Below are 21,688 nucleotides of genomic sequence, written 5' to 3'. Positions count from 1 at the left end.
AGCAAATAATTTAGACATACTGATAAGGCATTTGTGTGTCTGAGTATAGGAGACAAATCCAATAAAAATATACAGGTGTTCCACATCAGTGAAATTTTTGTGTGTCCAGTGGTATGGGGCATGTAAAGACACCCCTTCTTAGGTAAAGGATAAGTCATTGCATCTGGCCAATGCTACTACCAAATAGGAGGCACTATGCTTAGTTGGCCTTTTTGGATTTTGGAGACAACTGTTTAGTTTGCCAAGGGTTGCCAATCCAAAGTACCAGAAATGGGTTAGCTTTTATAGAGGAGATTTATTCAGGGTAAAAGTTTACAGTTCGAGGCCATGAAAAGTCCATAGTAAGACTTCATAAGAGATGATTTTTCTCCAAAATCAGCTACTGTTAATTCTGTTGTCCAGGAGTGTGGCAAAACTTGATGGTGACCAATATCTACAGAAATCTCCTCATTCCCCTCCGGATCACCTACTCTTCTTGAGCTGCTCTGTGACCCAACCTCTTGGGGATTTTGTGCTTCAGCAACCCTCTAGGCCAATCTCAGATGGCAGGACCCAATTTCCCTCTTCCTTTTCCTGAGTCTATGTGTCTTTCTCTGAGTTCCCATTTTATCAGATCCACAAGAGGTGGAATACTCAGAGTCATGCCCTGACGTAGTCCAATCAAAAGTCCTAAAGGGATCTTAAGAAGTAATCTAATCAAAATAACCTCTACTGAACTTAATTCCATCAAACGATATCTAACCACAAAAATAGATTAGTCTAAAAACATGATGTCTCTCTTTCTAGGATTCATAGTATAATACAAAACTGTCAAACTTCACCCTCTGAATCCCCAAAACGCATGTCTTTTTATATGCAAAATGTTCATTACATCACAATATTCCAAATACCTTAAATCAATTCAGTAGCAATGATAAGTATAAAATCTCATCAAAATTATTTATAAGCATACAGTTTGTATGGTTCAACTGTGTACGAGACCCCCAAAGCACAAGGAGTGTGCCCCATAAGGAGAGCCGCCCAGCGTGAAAAAAGTGCAGTCTGTCCAGGAATGGCACCACACATAGAGAGAGCTGACACAGCAAGATGATGCAACAAAAATGAGACACAGATTCCAAGTGCTGCTGACAAAGAATACAAGCAGACACAAGAACACCAGTGAATGGACACAGAGAGCAGACAACAGGAGAGGGGAAGGGGAGAGCAATAAATAAATAATAAATCTTAAAAAGAATAAATAAACTGATGTGTAATGCTGCCAAGCTGCCAAGAGGTGGACTATGATAGTGAGGCTATTGAATCAACTCGGCAAGGTAGTTGTGAAATATGTTGAGAAAGGTTCTATCTAATTTATTATACTAGTTGCTGTAAAAGGACTTTCTTCATGTCAGAAAAGTGGAAAATTTTTTTAAAATGGAGCAGAAAAAAGGTGAGGGGTGGGGTGGCACAAGAGAAAATAATGTTAACCTGAACCTGATAGAAAAATTTACATGGCCTTTAAGTAAGCCAGTGAATGGCTAAAGTGAGAGTGTGTAGAAATGAATGTCAAATGAAACACTGTCAGAGGATGTGGAGAAACACAGGAGACCTTCCTCCTTATCCAATGTTAACAATATCCTTGGGTATAATTTTTAATAAGGAAATATAAAGTAGTTTTTCATAGCCAAAAGACAACCTTAGATTTAAAAGGGAACAGAGGAGAACCAACAAGGTGGCAGTGGAGTAAGAAGCTCCTAGAATCAGCACCTACTACAGGGAAGTTAGCAAACATCCAGAGCTCTCTGAAGCTAGCTGAAGCACCTCTTTCGGGGCTCTAGGAGACCAGAAGAGCATCCTGCAACATCCTTGAAGGAGTAGAAGGAGGAGACTGCTCATCTGCAGAGAAGACTCATAGGTAGAGCCCTCCACACCCCGGAGGCCAGTGTCCATCCTCCACTAGAGGCACAAGACACCTCAGGGGCTGTTCCACAACTGGAATTGAAAGCTCCACTTCCCAAAACAGGGAATGAAGAGACAATTGGACACCAATTTCAGCTATGATGAGGAAATTCAGTGGGCTACAGTATAATCCTGAGAACAGCTAAAGTTTGAGCCTGTCCAAGTCAGAAAGAGGCTGGGAGCTGCCATCTTAACTCCACACCTGGCACGAGGGTAAGCAGGGTAGACTGAAAATCCCAGTGCAGGTGGGGACCAGCTTCTTTCCATCCAGATCATATTGCAGCTCTAGCCTAGGCCCCAGCGCCACCTCCAGCAAGGAGGAAACTGCAGGGAACTGCACCAGCCTCTCTGGGAAATTACAAACCAAGCCATGGGAGGCCAGTGATTATCCTAATCTGGCAGCACAAGCCACGCCAGTAGCTATTCTGTGGCTGGAACTGGAAGCTCCATTTCCCCAAAACAGGGGAGGAGGAGACGGTTGCTGCCAATTTTGGCTACTGATTGGTAGCCAATTTTGGCTACTGATTGGGTGAGATATAACCCTGGGAATAGCTGGGGTGTGAACCAGCCCAAGTCAGAAAGAGGCAAGTAGCCACCATTTTGATTCAACTCCCAGGGAGAGCTGGGCTGACTGAAACTCTCAGTGTTGGCAAGAACCAGTTTTTTTCACATAGAACAGCCTGCAGCCCTAGCCTAGGCTTCAGCCCCACCTTGGCAGGTAGGAGGCTGAGGAGCCCTGCACCAGCCTATATAGGTAACTGCAGGTAACTTTGGTTGGCATAGACTGAAAATCAGAAGTCTACCAGGGCAGCTGCAGTCATCTTGGACCCGCACTGCATAGATTGATGCCCATGCCCGCAGCTCCATCCCCTCCCCAGAAAGAGATGTGAAGCTTCATCAGTCTCTCTGGGCAACTACAGTCTAGGCCTGCACTTGGATTATTCAACAAACCCTAGTAAAGGAGAAAGTTGGAAGAAACTTCATTGTTCCCAGGTACAATGAGGGCAGCTTGAGCCTCCACAGCTTATAGCATCAATTACATGCTTGGCTCCTACTGTACAATCAGCAAGGAGAAAGGATAGGAAGCTGTAAACTAAAGAGAAAAACTGCACTCACAATAAATACTCTTGTAAGCCAGATGTGAAGATACCAACAAAAAATTACAATCTACACCAAGAAACAGGGAGCTATGGCCCAGTTAAAAGAACAAGATAAGCCTCCAGATGATGTAAAGGAATTGAGACAACTAATTATAGATGTTTAAACAAATCTCCTTGATAAATTCAATGAGATGGCTAAAGAGACTAAGGATATTAGGAAGACACTGGATGAGCGTAAAGAATTTGAAAGCATACATGGAAAAATAGCAGATCTTATGAAAGGTGGAATAAATGAAAATAAAAAAAACATTGGGATCATATAATAGCAGATTTGCGGAGGCAGAAGAAAGGATTTGTGAGTTTCAAGAAATAGTCTCAGAAAGTGAACATACAAAAGAACAGATGGAGAAAGGAATGGAAAAAATTGAACAAAGTTTCAGGGCACTAAATGATAGCAAGAGATGTGCAAAACACATGTCATACATTTCCAAGAAAAGGAAGAGAAGGGAAAATGAATATTTGAAGAAATAATAGTAGAAAATTTCCCAACCCTTTTGAAAGACATAGATATCCATGGCCAAGAAGCACAACATACCTCCACCTGAAAAAATCCAAAAAGATCATTTCCAAGACACATACTCATCAGAGAGTCAAAGGCCAAAGACAAAGAGAGAACTCTGAGAGCAGCAAGAGAAAAGCAATGCATGACATATAAGGGATATCCAATAAAATTATGTGCTGATTTCTCACCAGAAACCATGGACGTAAGAAGACAGTGTTCCAATATATTTAAGACACTATAAGAGAAAAACTTCCAGGGAAGAATTTTATATCTAGCAAGATTGTCTTTCAAAAATAAGAGTGAAATTAGAATATTCACTGAAACACAGAAACTGGGAGAATTTCTAAGCAAGAGACCAGATTTTCAGGAAATATGAAAGGGTGTGATAGAGCCTGAAAAGAAAAGACAGGAAAAAGGGGCCTTGAAGAGAGCCTGGAAATCAAGATTATATCAATGACAGTAACTAAAAGTGTCAAAAGAGTGGTGAAAATAAAATATGACAGATAAAACTCAAATAGGCAGCAATAAACTTAACCAAATGATGTAAAGCACTTGTATTCAGAAAACTGCAACTCGATGTTAAAACAAATCAAAAAAGCCCTAAATAATGGAAAGAACATACCATGCTCATTGATTGGAAGATTAAATATGATTAAGATGTCAATTCTACTCAAATTGATATACAGATTTAATGTAATCCCAATAAAAATTCCACCAGCATTAAAGCAAAAATTGAAAACATGATCATTAAATTTATTTGGAAGAATAAGGAGCCCTGAATAGCCAGAAACATCATAAAAAGGAAAAGTGAACCCTCATCTCTAGACTTTAAATCATAATACCTACCTATAGTGGTAAAAACAGCATGGTTGTAGCCTAAAGACAGACACAGTAGACCAATGGAACCAAATTTATGGTTCAGAAACAGACCCTCACAGGTATGGTCAAGTGATTTTTGACTAGCCTGTCAAACTCACACAGCTCAGGCAGAACACTCCATTCCACAAATAATGCTGAAAGAATTGGATATCTATAGCTGGAAGAAGGAAAGAGGAACCCTATCTCACACATTAGCCAAAAATTAACTCAAAAAACCTAAAATAAAAGCATGAACCATAAAATTTCTCAAAGAAATTATTGGAAAATATCTTCAAGACCTGGTGGTAGGTGTTGGATTCTTAAAGGAGATAAGAGGAGGGCTGAGTGGACTACTGATTGTTAATGTATGTAGAAGTTTTAATTAGCTTTACCGTAAAAGTGTGGAAATGTATAGACTGGATGGTAACACATAGTGAGTAACAGCTAGTTTATAAATGGGATGTGACTGAAAATGGCAGTCTAGGTATGTAAATGCCAGTTGACAGAATGCTAGAGAATAATCTAGGAACTGGATAGCACAATAAACGAAGAGGTGGATGAGAATTGTAGTTGACAGTACAGATGCAAGAGTGTCCTTTGTTAGCTAGAGCAAATGTGTATCGCTACTGCAGGGTGTTGGAAATGTGGAGAAACATGGGAAAATACAGCTGGAGTGACCTATGGACTGTGGTTAGTAGTGATAATATAGTATTTTTGCATCTATGTGAAAGATGTACTGTGTTGATACTGAGACAATATGGGAAATGTAACCCAAATGTACACTATGGACATAGTAACAATCAGATGATATAATTTTATCTGTAGCAAATAACAGCCAACATGGTGGTGTGTTGATGGAGGGGTGTTGTTTAGGAATTCTACACATATGCATGATTGTTTTTAAGTTTACAACTTCTATCATAAAAAATGTATTTAAAAAAATAATAGGGTGTGTTGGGGGAAAAATGTAAGATAAGGATTATGATTAGTAGTAAGATTTTGACAATTTTCTTTCATAATTTGTAACAAACATTTCATGACTATTGAAGGTGTTGGTGGAGGGTTGATGTATGGGACCCCTGTATGATGCTATGCACTTTTGCTTTGTAAGTTCACAAATTTTACTATACATTTAATTGTTTATGTATGTTCATATATAAATGATATAAAGATAATAATAGGATTGGTTGGGGGAAAATACTTTGTTTAGTAGTAATATTTTGACAATGCTCTTTAATCATTAGTTAAAAAGGTTTAACAACCATGCAAGCTTTTTGTGGTATGGTGAAGTATGAGAGTCCTGTATGATGTTATATACGTCTGTTTTGTAAGTTCACATCTGTTATTATACACTTATTGTTTATGTATGAGTTATATACTTCAATAAATTTTTAAAAAATAAAAAAAAGGGAACAAAACCCAAAACTTACCCTGAACACAAACTAAAGCATATAAATGGAAAACCTTAATAATAAGATAATAAAGCCACTCCAAAGAATGAATTTACTTGTTTTTTGGGGGGAGCAAATGGCTTTAAAGTTTTTATTTTTAAGCTAAATGAAAAAATAAGAGTTCTTTTGTTATAACAGTTTTTGGGAGTTGTGGTTTAGAATGACATATTTTAATACAGAGGATCTGATTCTTGAGCCTAAGCACAACTTTACCAGAGTTTACCACAAACTAATCATTGGAACTGAGCATAAATCCACTAGAAAATAATAATTATGATAATTGAACCCACCTTTAGGTTACATAGTAATAAATGCTGCAATTTTATCTATTTTTGTCATAGATGATAACGCTTTCATTTTACTTGTGATACCTCTCTCAAGACTATTATAAAAGAAAAACGAACAACTAAAATGAAAAGCTAAAATATATTAAAAGTTTATTTTTAAAAACTGTATTATTCAACTTTAATTGCGAATTTCAAAAGGAATTAATGAATTTTAAATTTCATTTATATTTGAAATGTTTGACCTTCAGGAGACCCTGGAATTAATGACATTTCAATAGTGTTTAACACTCCCAACAAGCAATTACAGCACACATATTTTTGGTTCTAAGTAACATTCTCAAATACACAGAATCAGGACAATGTGCTGAGATGCCAAATGACAGGTATTGGGCAGCACATTATGGACTAGAAAATTGCATTAAGGTATCAAAAGAAAGCTCAAAGTCTATGAAGATACATGAAAAGTAATCAGAAGCCAGCTGTAAGGGTACATCTGTACCAAGTATAAGAAAATTTCAATTTCAGAAAGATTATGATTATAATTACTTATGAGATATTAAAAAATAAGATTCATAAATACTTGGTGATATACCCAACACAGAAGAAAGTTGTCATTAAAATAAAGATTTACAAAAAGGTTTCAGGTAAAGTTTAAATTTAAACACAATTGGTAGGAAACTCTCATCTTTACCAAGAATGGCAATGAATAAATGCAGAAAAATAGTAAATGATTTAAAAGTTATATATGCAGCCATCAACAAATACTTGATTATCGGCAGCCATCATACATCATTCTATATATATTAGGTGCAAGGTTTGGGAGCAATTGTATATTCACAAAGGGTTACATTTAATTGTACAGATATCTTGTTAATTTTGAAAAACAAAAGTTAATAACATAAGGGTGTCACATCATTGAAAAAAAAGGGAAAAAGCTAGGCAGTCATTTGGAATGAATGAACATTGATTAGTTTTTTTATTTAAATAACAACTATAAGGGATGATTAGGAGGTGATACTAAAGAACTGCCAACAAATTTCATAGATGAAAATATCTTTTATACATGCAGATATATTTCTTCGTGTAAGACTCATTTTGAAGAATCCAGAGGAGAATTTTATAATGTATGCAAATTATTTTCTCATGATTAACTACCCCCTCCACACACACACACACAAATAGAGACAATTAAAAAGGGTCAGATTACTACAGAAAATGTTTTGGAAAAATTTTAACAATGGTTGAATGTAGATTTTGCTCTACCAGTGTTTATTATACTGTAATTCTAAGAGATCTGTAAGTTTACAGGTTAGGGGAAAATCTATGTTCTGAGTTTATCATCGAAATAGAATTTTCCCTCTGCTGCTGTGTAAACCTCATAACTGTGAGTGACTACTGTGTCTAACAATAATAATAGTAAATGGTTGGTGGGAAACTCTCCACCACTTTATGCCAAATGACCACATCAAAGATCATGTTTTTCTGTTGCATAGGAGATGTAACCGTTCAGGGATGGCATCTGGCTCTTTTGAATCATCTGTGTATCTCAGCTATGACACAAAAGTGAATGTACAGCATCACCTACAAAGTGTTCTTGCATTAAATTTTGTCCTAGTTGGAGATTCTGAGTCTCTGGGAGGGGGCAGGAGTAAGAAATGGAGATGAACTCTCTACTTGCTTCTGCCTAGCCAGGTGAGCTGTTTTATGGGGTGAGTTCCACAGTCCAACTCCATTAGTGCTATAGTTCCCAGAGATGGCTTTGAAATTCAAGCAATCAGATCAGGTTCATCTTTAAAGGTTTATGTTTTGTAGAAATTAAAATATTTCTACAAAATACATTAAAATGTTTCTAAAATATTTCTGAATGATTTAGCTCATTACTCCTGTTTGAAATGTTGGACACAAAATTTTAAATTTAGAATTTTGTTGTTGAATAATTTTCAAGAACCTTCATTACTGAAAATATCACGAATATGTTATACATCTCAAGATTATTACAAACAAGCTGCTCTTATCCACATGTATTCCTTATCTTTCCAGCCATCTTTATTTTTAAATAGCACATTCTTGGTAATCAATGGTTAAAGGTAGAAAAATTTGAGTGAACACATACATATGTAATAGTTAAGCACCAACACTCACCTCTATTATTTCTAAACTAGATATAGTCAATTGAATATTTTATTGAATTTTATGTTACTATTATTTCTATGAACATTAATTCTGCAATCAAAGAATCACATGTGTGTTTGATTATACCTGGTATTGAATATGTATCACTTTTTAAGACTGGGTTACAATGGTTATATACCCAACTGGTACTATTCCTCTCTATGATTTGTTTGGATCCTGGAGTATGCTAGACATCTCGTAAAGGATCACACGTTTCATCATACTTGTTATATTTATCTTTTGAAATATAAGTAGGCTTAGACTAGGAACTGATAAATAACTACCGATAGCAGGTTCTTTCATAAGGTATAGCTTAGTTGACTTTATATACATAAGAAGTAATATGATTTTGAAGGTGAAGGCCAAGCTATATTTTCCATTCTTTCTGAAATACAGCGACTCAGAAAGCCTCATAAGTTTTGGAAAAAGTTTTGAGAGTATTAGTGGAGTGCTGGACAGAAGCAAGCTTTGAAGTGACTGCACCTAATTTCTTACAACAGATATTTTATGATAAAACAGATAACATTATTGTTCACCAAACTTTAATGTGGTATATTTAATCAGGGAGGCAGAGGTGTTTCCAAATACAATTACATCATCCAATTAATATTTAACACAAATTCTGACATGAATAAAAATGAGTTAACATGTGGGAAATAAAATGGAGATGAATAAGATTAATAATGCAAATTTTGGAATAAACACATTTATTTTAATTACTTGAATACAGATACCAACTTTTATACACAAGTGGGATATACCAGTATCCCTTCCTGACATTTTGTTCGAAAAGACTCGTGTGATGTCCTTGGACGATATCCACGTTTACACTTGAATTCAATATAATCCTCTGTTTTGGAATATAATTTGATGTCATATTTCCATTTTAACTCTATGTTATGTTCATTCATGCTCTCCTGTGAGATCACACATGCCTCTGTAAGGAGAAAAAGTGAACATAAATATTAACACAAAACCTTTTTTTTTTTCCAACAGTATATTTAATACTGACTCAGGAATTCTTTCTCAAAACATACTTTAAACCATCTCTATGAAAAAAAGTGTAATGTAGATTTTAAAATGTGAAAATATAAATGGTTTAAAATAAGTGTTACATTTAAGGAGTGATAATAAGATATTATTATCAAAGATTCATAATGTGAATTATCAACTCAAGCATCTTGCATTCATAAACCTTCCATGACTGTTATGTTTGAATAATAATTTCCTAATCTTTGTTTTCACACATATTTGTGTTTGGCAGTCAAGGACTAAGCAGATTTGTTATTTGTTAATCCAATAAATTGTCAGAAATACAAAAAAATTATCTTTTCACTATAATTTTCCGGGAACCATGGAATATTGAAGTACTTACCTGAGCATTTTGGTGGTTCTGACCACTGCCCATTCCTACATGTTACATGTGGGTTGCCCTGAAGTTCATAATAGGACTTGCATTGATACTCCAGAGACGTTCCTGGAGCATATTCTGCTCGTGGAAATGCGACCAAATCTCCATTGTCTATAGCTGGAGGGATCCCACATTTTGCCTTTGGATCTACAAAATGTCATTTATTGAGAGACCATATCAACTTACAGGTTAAACTGAGGCAAATAAAACTAGAGCACAATATATGATATCAAGGCACGATGTTTTGTTAATGATAGAAATGTTTCACTAAAGAAATTCTTATCAAATATAGTGAGAATTATACCACTTCTAGGCCTGTCCTTTAACCCCACATTAAATCACATGCTGAGTATTTATATGTCTGCTTTGTAATATTCCAATATTAAATATTGTTCTTTTTCTATTACTCAATATTTAATATAGGATAATTAAGATAAACAGGCAAAAGTTCTTGTTTTAGATAACATACTTTAGTTTCCTTTGTGTCTGTAGATATTTTTCTTTACTTTCATTTTTATTACTTAAGAGGCATCAAGATATTGGAAATTTTCAATGAATGCAATTTGTGTAAAGTGAAAAGTTGTGCTATTTTTTTGGTATCCTCTAATGGACTAGATGAGGTAAAAATACTGCCTAATTCTTCTGCATATTAAAGCTAATAATCCTGGATATATTATGTAGAATGAAACTAAGAAGACTCAGAAAGGGGTAGAGAAGAACAGAGAGGAATGTGGAACTCAAGATTAACCTGAGATAACATGGCACCTATTCCTTTTCCCGTGGGGGTCAGTGGAGGCCAGGGGAAGCCTGAGCTTGCATCCTGGATGACAGTCGTGGACATGAATGAGTTAGAAGTCTTAAGTAATATCGAAGGTCCAAGCCTTAATATCCCAAATTTCTAGGATACTATTGAAAATCACTCTACCTAGCAATTATGAGGAAAATCTCAAAGGAGAAAAGGAATTCAACAGATGGTAACACCAACATGATAAATATGTTAGAATTACTTAGCAATATGGTTTAAACACAATATATAATTATAGAATTGACACTGTGACAACAGTTTTTAAATAATAGATTGAATATGACAGAAGGATTCATGAAGTTAAAATAAGACAATAGAAATTACCCAATCAGAATGTACACTGAAAACAAATAAACCAAAAAAATATAAATATATCTTCAGAGACCTGAGGGAAAATAAAAAAAATCAGTTTGCCAAAAGGGAGGAGATACAGTGTGGAGGTTAAAAAAAATGAAAACTTTATGGCTGAATATTTCCCAAATATGGCCTGAAACATAGATCTAAATCATCAAGAGACTTAGTGAACTCTGAACAGAAGAATTCAAAAGAAATACACGATGAGTTACATTATAATTAAATTGCTGAAATCTAAAGAAAAAGAGAAACACCTTAAAAGCAGCTTGAAAGAAATTGGGCATTAAGGGGGATAAGTATTCGAATGATAATGAGGTTTTCTGCTGACCATGGAGGTCAGAAGGAAAATGGTTCAATATTTTTGAAATGCTGTAAGAAAATAACTTTCAAAATCAAATTCAAATTTAGGAGGAGTATTCTTTAGGAACATAGGGGAAATAAAGTTATCCTCAGACATAGGAAAACTTAAGAGGGTTTATCTCCAGCATGTCTACCTTTAAAAAGGAGCCAAAGTAATTTCCTTGAATACTAAGAAAAAGATAATGGAAGGAGGATTGAGATTTCAAGAAGGAAGAATCCATGATGTTACTGATAAAATGAGGAATAAACAGTCTATTTTTCTTATCATGAGTTTTGTAAATGATATTTGATGATTGAAGCAAAATCAAACCATCTTTTGAGGTTCTCAGTGTATGTAGAGGAACTAATTTTGATTTCTATATTAAAAATATGGGAAAGATAAATGGACTTTAATGGAAGTAAGGTTTCCACACTTCACTTGAAGAGATACTGCAATGACCGATACAGGCCATTACACATTTTATCAAACCTATAAAATTGTGAGGATTAAGGTATAATCTATAATGTAAACAATATTCCATGACTAGTAGCAATGCTTCAATAGTGATCTTCAATTGTTACAAATGTACCACAGTAATAAAAGATATTGTTAATGTGGGAAAGTGGGGGTGGCAGAGGAGGTGGGGCATATGGGAATCCCCTATATTTTTGAAATAACGTTTATATATTCTAAAGTTTCTTTAAAAATTTAGATTATTTTTTAAAATGTTAAGGCCAATTTCGAGTGATAAGTTTCCTATGTACTTATTTAATAAATAGAACAACTACTAAAAAAGAGAACTATACAAAGAGATATCTCAAAAACCATATAGAAAAATCAAAAAGAAGTTATACAAATTATCAAGGAACTCATAAGGAGGAAAAGAAACTGTAAATGGGAAAAAGAAATGGATGAAACAAGCACAAAACAAATAATAAAACAGCAGATTACCCATTAACATTTCAAGGATTAATTTGTTATAAGACCAAGAATGAATATGTGAAAATAAAGAAATACCCAACTATATGCTGTCTGCAAAATACTCTAGTCAAATATAAAATGTAAGCACACTCAAAGTAAAAGATTAGAAATAATTAACCAATTAAACATTTAACAAAATAGAAGTTAATAATATAATTATAATATCTCCTTTGCTGTTTCCTCTTATTGCAGGAGTTCTAATTTGAACTACCAGGATAGTAAGTATTAAAACCTCTTTTGCTAGACATGCTAATTCTCTGAATGTGCTCAGTTAATCACATACAATTAGATGTAACTTATATGCTGAAAATGCGAAAATTAATATCACATCCTATGATCACTTCCAAGCTGTCTATTCTAAATATCAAATCCCCTATATCTTAGGTCTGACAAATGTAACTAAGGTATTTTTTACACATTTATTCCTAAGGAAATAACTCAGTGTCTAAATGCTGAGGATAGAGACTTTTTTGAGATTCCAACTGCTTCTTTAACATGATCCAATCATTCCTAAAACAAACATATCAAATTACTGGTTTACATCCCAGGGACCACTGGATGGGGGAATAGAGTATGGACTAGAGTGGATTTACTGATATTCTACTGCGGAACTATTGTGATTAGTAGTGGAAGAAATTGTAGCAATGATGTGGGGAAAGTGGCCATGGTAGCTGCTGAGGGCAGGGAGAAGGAAGAAGAGATATGATGTGGAGGCATTTTCAGGACTTAGAGTTGTCCTGGGTGGTACTGCAGGGACAGATGCTGGACATTGTATGTCCTGCTATAGCCCACTGGATGGACTGGGGGAGAGTGTAAACTACAGTGTAAACTATCATTCATGTGGAGCAGCAGTGCCCCAAAATGTATTTACCAAACGCAATGAATGTGCCATGATGATGAAACAGGTTGTTGATGTGGGAGGAGTGGGGTGAGGGGAGTGGGGGTATATGGGACCTCATATTTTTGAATGAAATATTTTTTTAAAGAAATAAAGAGAAAATTAATCGATTAATTAATTTTTTTAAAAAATTACTGGTTTAGTCCCTTAATGAAGTCAGTTGTGATTATTTATGAATCCCAATAAGACAAAGATTGTTTGTAAATGAATGTATTACACTGGGGGTGATATACTTTGATTGTTTTAAATTCAACTGGGATACCTTAATTAGATTACCTGTTAAAATTAGGGCTTCCATTAGACCACTTCAGGATGGCATGACTCAAGTTGAGTCCCCACCTCCTTGGTGGGTCTGATATAAGTGGAAACACAGAGACAGATGGGCTGAGATAGACACACAGAGAGAACTTTGTCATTTTAGATACTACCGTGTGAGAGAAGGGAGAAGGCTCAAATGACTAAAGCCCCAGAGATTATGGACATTTTCCTGATAGCTTACAGCTAATGCTAAGAGAGCAGAGACTGATAGAGGAAGTCCTAAGACACAAGGTGCATGCCAGCCTGAAGCTGAGATCAGGAAAAGCTGGGTCCACAGGGCTGCAGGAGAAAGAGGAAGCCCAGAGGGGCAGGCTGAAACCCAACAGAGATCACCCACCATCTTGCTTCAACACATGGCTGTTGGCTTTGGTGAGAAAGGACCTCTTACAGTACATAGAGTTGGACTTTCTGTGGCTTTGGGACCACAAACTTTTACCCCAAAAAAGCCAATTGATATCTGGTGCTTTGCATTAGCAACCCTTTGACAGACTGATACAGTTCCCAAAACAGGGTACTTTTAGTAACATTTTTAAATTTTCATTTGAACTAATACATTCTTTGTGCTGTATTTCACTATATATTTATATCAACATATTTTAACCCTATTGTATTCATATAAAATTCTGGGATTAGATACTCTACCTCCACATTTAGGTGGTTCTGTCCAGGTTCCATTTAGACACATCACTTCTACTTCCCCAAATATAACAAAAGATTTCATACATTCATAGCGTACTCTCTCACCAGGTGGATATCTATCCATAAGTCTTGATATAATATTAGCATTTTCCACTACAGGTGGATTCACACAGGAAACACCTGAATAGAAAGACAAAAAGTATCTGCAGTTAGTAATCATTTTAAATAGAAACTCAATGAAGGACTTTCAAAATATATTTCAACGACTGAAGTGATGAATGCACAACTATGTAATTATACCAAATACCATTGTTGGTACACTTTGGATGTATTAATAAAACTGATGTGTTAAAAAAGATATATATTTCGAGGAAGATATAGAATCAGTAGGTAATCTCTTATGTAAATCACTATTTTCACAAAATTTTTATGTAAGATCAAGGAAAAGTACATAAAGCAATATTCTGTGTAGTATTTAAAATTGTACATCCTTAGATCTTTCTCCCTCTACCTTCACTGGAAGATTGAGAGGTGTACTTTTTGTTGTTGTTTGGGTTTTTAGTTTTTTGTGGGTTTTTTTGTCTTAACGAAGTCAGTGAAAATGAGAGCTTTCCTGAAATTAATCTTTGAAGATGTAAAGTAAATATTACCAACAACATAAATTCAGTACAAATCTGGAATCTAAAATAGGCATAATAAAGAGGTTATGAGATAACAGAATGGGTTAGCAATTATTCTGCTTATTAATCAGAAATTTAGTCCCTCAGAAAAGTAAGCACAGATATGCACTCCCTTAGAATATAAGTAAGAATTAAGGACACACTTTAAAGAATACTATAATTAATGGAACAGGAATATATCAATTAAAAAGGTCAAACAGAAAAGTAAATCTATAGTAAATAAAAACAACTCTATTGAATCTTTTTGCAACTGCTTAAGGATACATCAACCACCACACCAGGGAACCAAGAGTGTCTACAATTGTAAGCAGAGGAATTGCATCCAACTCCCATGTGGAATCTAAGCCCCCTCTTGATCTAGAGGTGGAGGAGACATCACCATTCCAGGGTCCACAGAACGGAGGAATAAAGTATAGACTAGAGTGGACTTACTGATATTCTACTATAAAACTATTGTGATGAGTAATAGAAGAAATTTTAGCATCGAGGTCGCCAGAAAATTTGTTGAGGGCAGGGAGAGGATAGAAGAGATGTGATGTGGGGGCATTTTTGGAATTTTGGGTTGTCCTTAATGATATTGCAGGGTCAGATCCTGGACTTCATATATCCTGCCATAACCCACTGAATGTACTGGGGGAGAGTGAGAACTACAGGGTAAACTATTATCTGTGTAGTGCAGCAGTGCCCCAAAAGGTGTTCACCAAGTGTAATGAGTGTGCCGCAATGATGAGGGAGGTTGTTGGTGTGGGAGGAGTGGGGTGGGGGAGAGCGGGGTGTACAGGAACCTCTTATATTTTTTAGTGTAACATTTTTTTGTGATTTATATATCTTCAAGAAAATACAATTTTCAAAAATGATGTGGTGGGGGTGGAGAGTGGGAGATATGGGAATCTCTTATGTGTTTTGTTTTTTTATGTTTCTTAATGTAACATTCCTTGTGACCTATTAACTTTAATTAAAAAAAAAAACTAAAAAAATTTTAAAAGTCATGGTAAAAGACAGAGTTGAGGGTTTTTGATGTTGGAGTTTTGATGTTGGAATTTGATGCTGATGCCTTAACCTGGAGCCCCAGGAAGTAAGCACACATGAGAAAGAGAAACAAGCTCCAGGAACAGAGGAACCCAGGAAGCCTCAACTCTCGCAGACATTGGCAGCCATCTTGCTCCAACATGTGAAAATAGAATTTGAGGAGGGAAGTAAGTTATGCTTTATGGCCTGGTATCTGTAAGCTCCTACCCCAAATAAATACCCTTTATAAAAATAAAAATAACAATGGCAACATTTATGAGAAGTTTCAGGATAGTGTGAGGTGATAAAAGGTTATGGCTCTGGTTCCCAAATTGAAGTGTACACAGAATGCTCTGGAGGCCTTGTTAAAATAGTTTCAGGATCCTACCCCCAGAGCTTCTGCTTCAGTAGATCTGGGCTGGACCCATGAACCTCCATTTCTAATAATTTTGAAGATGACAATGGCACTAGTCCAGGGAAAAGTCTTTGAGAACCTTTGAGCATCTAGATTAACCTGGATATGTAGTCTATTCTCATTAGAGTTAGGCATACATTTATTTAATCACTATTGAAAAATTATCCTACGTCCATTTTTAAAAGATGTTAGAGACAGAAACTTCTATATTTTATTGTCTAAAGCACTTTAATAAGTAAATTTTAAAATTACATGAAAGTACCTTTGCATGTTGGACCTCCTATCCATTTGCCATTAATACACTTTACAATATTTGATCCATCCAACTGGAAATTTGGTGGACATTTATATGTTAATTCTTGTGACAGTATTTCATAGATGGAATAGAATCTATAGTCACTTGGTTTCAGATACAGCTGATTGCATCTGTATATTTAACAAGAAGCTAGTCCTCAGCAGTGAGGAGATTCTTCCCATCCAATTAGTTGGAGGTCTAAAAGCACAACTGAGGGTTAAGAAGTCATAAAGAATCTGGGCCTATAATAATTCTGTCAATTTTCAGATTTTTAAAATAAAATAAAAATATGAGGAAAAGAAGACAAAAATACATGAGAAAAGTAAAAACTAAATAACAAAAGGAAAGACTTAAACATAACTATAAAATAATCACACTAAATATTTATGCTCTAGTCAACACAACTAAAAGGCAGAAATATTCAAACTGAGAAAAGAAATGAACTTTAAATATAAAAACAAAATAGATAAAAAGTGAAAGGATGAGAAATACAATAAAATAAACATTGAGTGGCTATATGAATATCACACAAAATTGATTTCAGTGAAGGTTGTATAAGTGGATAGGAGACAGCCTTTTGTAAGAATAAAGAAGTCAGTTTATCAAGACGATTTACATATTCTACAAATTTATGCATATGGCAACAGAACTCTAAAGTATTCAAAGCAAGCACTGATTAATTGAACAGAGAATTAGACAAAGCTACACATATAGAAAAATATTTCAGATGAATCTCTCTCAATATGTGATAGAATAAATAAGCAGAATATTAAGAAAATAGACTAGACTTGAATAACATAAGCTGCCAAATTGATGCAGTTCATGTTTAAAGAACACACCATCTAAAAACAACTGAAGAATAGACATTATTTAAAATATATTTGAAACATTTACCAATATAGACCATATTCTGTAACTTAAAATGAGGATCAATAAATAAATTTAAAAGGATTCATGACATGCAATATTTATTCTGAGCAGAGTGGAATTAAATTAGAAATCAAAAATATATAAATCTCTGTAAAAACCACAAGTATTCGGAAACTAAATAAGACATTTCTAAATAAGACTATAGGAAAAAGTTAAAATGGAAATTTGAAAGTGTATTTATCAGAATGAATATAAATATATAACATTGACTTTTGTGGGATGCCACTAATGGTACTTTAGAAGAAATTTCTCACATTAACACATGTATTACCAAAGAAAAAATGGCTAACATAAGTGGTTTCAAATTCTACTTTAAGCATTAGAAAATAAAAAGGAAATTAGACCCAAAGTAAGAAAAAGAAAGGAAGCAATAAGTATTAGAGCAGAAGATAATAAAGTAGAAAAGAGTAAAAATTAGAGAAAATTCATGAAACCAAAGGCTGGTTCTTTTAGATAGGCAATAAAATTATAAGCCTTAATAGAGACAGATCAGTAAAATAAAGAGAGAAAAGAAATTGCCAATAGAAACAATGAAAGGATGACTTTATTACCATTTACAAATAATAAAAAGATAATAAAGGACTGTTAGGACCACTGTTATTTGATCACAGTCAACAGCTAGTTAAAATGCCACATTTCTTAAAAGCTACAAAATGCAATCTACAAGGAATTAAGAGATGATGGCATTGAAATGGCAGCTCCAAGAGCCTGTCCCTATAAGGAAAACGGACAATTTGCAGCTATCTGGGCTAAAAGATTACAGTTGAGGACTTAAAATAGAAAGTCGAAATCCTGGGATGAAAACCTGGGTGAGAGTTCTTTTGTGGATTAGTGCATTCAAAAGTGCCTCATATACCAGATGTGGCAGTTTGAGATTATTTTATGAATCCCAAAAAGAGAGAGATCATGTATGTAAACTAATCTATTATTCTGGATGTGATACCTTTTGATTGCATTAAGTCAGCTAAGGTGTCTTTGATTAGGTTAACTGTTAAGATTAGGACTTCTGATTCTACTATGTCAGTGGGTGTGAATCAGGCTGACTCTCTGCCCCCTTGCTGGGTCTGAAATAAACTGACACTCACACAGACAGACTCAGAATGAGAGAGCTCTGTCATATTTGTTATTAGATCACATTCAATAGCTAATCAAAATGCCACATTTCTTAAAATGCCACAAAATACTTTTAAGAAAAAGCTGAAATCCCTGGAAGAGATGAGCTATTTTGCCTGATAAGCTTACAGGTGAGTGGAAGAACCCAGACCAACCAAGACTGATACAGGAGGCCCAGAAAGAAACAAGCCCTATTTCAGGAAAGAGAGGACTAAAGGATCACTTAAGCATGAAGCCTCAAGAGGCTGGGTCCGTGTAGCTCAAGAAGAAAGGGTGAGCCTGGAGGGGGAGGCAGAGACCAGCCAGAGATCAGCAGCCATCTTGCTTCAACATGAGGCAACGACTTTGGTGAGAAAGCACCTCTTCTGGTGCCTTGAGTTGGATTTTGTACAGCCTTGTAACTGTAAGCTTTTACTCCCAATAAATACACTTCATAAAAATCAACAAATTTTTGGTATTTTGCATTGGCACCCTTTTGGCAGACTAATACACCAGGGAATTTAGAAAGCCACCTGCATGTCCAGGCCAGTATGAAAGCTCAGAAAACTCCTGAGAAGAATGTAATCTTTCATGTCTGGGTTAATCCTCACGTTCAGTATGGTGAAAGCTAAGGCAAAATAAGCTGATTCTGTGAGCTTCAAAATCCAAGCAAGTGGAAAAGAATTTGATTGCTTTTTTGGTTTGTGGAGCACTTGCTTAACACATCAGGGGATATTCTTAGCCTCTCTTCAAAAATCCACCCAGGAGGAGGTGGAGCAAGATGGCATCTGAGTAAGTACACCATCGTCAATTTTCTCACAAAAAAACTGGTTGAGTGGTAATGGAGTCCTACTGGAGCAGGCTGTTTTGGGAACCTGCAGGGCGGGAGGTTTCTGGACATTAATCTGGTGAGACTGCAGCAGAACTGGTGTTTGCTCAAGGTAGAACTGCGGTTTTCTAACACTGAACTCGGAAGCTGTGGGAAGGTAAATCCCTTTCCCTTAGGGCTAAGAGCCACAGCGATCACTGAGAACTGCCGGTGTTAGAGCAGAGTTTCCAAGCACTGTGTTCCCCAAACATGTGAACCCCAAGTCTGTGTCCCCTGAACCCCTTAGCTCACCTTTCACAGACCTACATATCCTGAGTCCACATTCTCCTGCACTTCCAGAAATCTGGCACTGCCCTATCCCTCCCGTCATGGACTAACTCTGGGGTGGGAAAGTTTAGGTGGGAGGTGCAGAGGGGCCAAGGAGAGCAGGTTCAAATTTCTGGTTCCCCTGCTTTTATTGAGTTTGGAGGAGCATATCAGCTGACTCAGGGAGAGCCTAGGAAGAGAGGAGAAGCAAATATGGTGAGAGAGCCCAATTTACCTAAATGCCCTGGGATAGGAAACTTGGTCTGGGAGAAGGTGGAGTCAGAAATTACCTAGACCCCTTGTAGTACACCTAAGGGAGAGGGACAGTAGGATATGCTTTACAGGCTTCCAATAGCATATTTAGGGTTCCTGGCAAGGGGTGGGTGCTCTCCAGAAATTAAGAGTCATTATTTTCTCAGGTGAGTTGACTCACCAGGGCCCCATTTGAGTTTCCTACAGGAGCCCTCACACAGCCTTTCTGCTGCCTTGGGAGAGAGGGAAATGAGGAAGGGAGAAAGTGGGAAGGTCAGACTCCTAAGCAGTTTATTCAATTGCAAAGAGACTTCTTTGCCTGAGGCCTTGTCTGGTCTTTTTTGTTGGTTTGTTTTCTTGTTTTTTCTTCCTCTTTATCCCTCCACCACTCTTTTTTTTTTTCTTATTTCTCCCTTCTCATTTTCTTCCTCTGCTTTTTTTCTTCTCTCTTTCATTTTCTTTTTTTTTCTTTTTTCTTTTTTATATTAGTGCTGCAGGCAACATTTCTTATTTCCTGTGCTTCCTCATCCTCAATTTTCTTTTCTCTATGTGTACTGATTTTGGCTACAAATGCTATCCTCTTTCATTTACATCATTCTCTCCTCCATCATTTACTGTTTCTCTTACATTCCACCTCTCTCTGTTTAGCCCCCAATATTTCTGACATTTTACTTCTACTACCTTTAATTTGTTTTCTATCATTTATTCACTCTTTATATTACTGTCCTCTCTTTTCTTCTTCTCTCTTTCTTGACAACACTGACCTTTTAATTCATAGTATATTCCTTCCCATATTCAGTTTAATATCTCATTATAGGTACTCCACTTTTTTATAGTTATAACTATACACAACTTACATATTCTATATTCATTTTCCTAGACCTCACATGGTTCTTCTGCTAATATTCACAATCAATACTACTATTATATTTTTCTTTTCTTACCCCTTTTGCTTTCTCTGGACCTAATATTTTCCTTCAAGGGAACTTACCCAACAGCAAGGAAATAGAATAATTAGAAAAAAGAGATAAAGAGAAGCCTTAACACACACACAAAAACAACACTTAATTAAACGCCAAGACTAGATGAAGAAGATAATCAACAGAACAAACCCAACAAGATAAAAAGATGACCAGACAGCAACAAAAAACTACAGACTATTCCAATAATCAGGACAACATGGCCCAATCCAGTGAACAAACTAAAAACCAGGAAAAGAAGTGAAACATCAAACAAGTAATTAAAGCTCTCAAAACATGTATCATGTACCAATTCAATGAAGTGAAGGAAGAGATTAAGCATATCAAGAAAACACCTGGAGACCATATAGAAGAAATTGTGATCATGCACAAAAAGGTCACAGAGATGATGGGGATCAATAGCACAATCCAAGAAATTAAAAATACACTCTCAGCAAATAGCAGCAGATTTGAAGAGGCAGAGGAAAGAATTAGTGATGTGGAAGATAGTACATCTGAAATCAGATAGTAGAATGAATCGATAAAAAGATAGTAAAAATCCAGCGGCAACTTAGGGACCTTAATGACAATGCAAAATGCACAAACATACATATTATAGGCATCTCAGAAGGAGAAGAGAAGAGAAAAGGGACAGATGGAGTGTGGAGGACATAATGGCTGAAAACTTCCCAAACCTATTGAGGGAATTGCATGTACACGTCCAGAAAGCACAAGACACCCCAAACAGCATAAATCCCAACAGGCCTACCCCAAGACATATACTTGTCAAATTATCCAATGCACAAGA

General features: G+C 35.7%; 1 protein-coding gene across 2 annotated transcripts in view; it reads right to left on the bottom strand.

Annotated features, from left to right (window-relative positions):
- Positions 1-8,893: 8,893 nt before the first annotated feature.
- The window catches only part of LOC101430062 (complement factor H), a 99,600-nt gene continuing 86,805 nt past the window's right edge, over positions 8,894-21,688 (bottom strand). The window contains exons 16-18 of one of the 2 annotated variants that reach the window (XM_058274908.2): positions 14,118-14,294; positions 9,744-9,926; positions 8,894-9,305 (exon numbers count right to left, since the gene is read on the bottom strand). In XM_058274908.2, the coding sequence (XP_058130891.1) occupies positions 9,109-9,305; positions 9,744-9,926; positions 14,118-14,294 (557 nt within the window). In that variant the 3' untranslated portion in view covers positions 8,894-9,108. Of the gene's footprint in view, positions 9,306-9,743; positions 9,927-10,527; positions 10,587-14,117; positions 14,295-21,688 lie in introns of those variants that run through there. The other variant, XM_071207629.1, reaches the window with a different exon arrangement.

This window comes from Dasypus novemcinctus, chromosome 13 (assembly GCF_030445035.2).
Source record: "Dasypus novemcinctus isolate mDasNov1 chromosome 13, mDasNov1.1.hap2, whole genome shotgun sequence".
NCBI classification, from domain to species: Eukaryota; Metazoa; Chordata; class Mammalia; order Cingulata; family Dasypodidae; genus Dasypus; species Dasypus novemcinctus.
The sequence above is the reverse complement of the archived record's forward strand: the minus strand, read 5'-3'. Positions and strand labels throughout refer to the sequence as shown.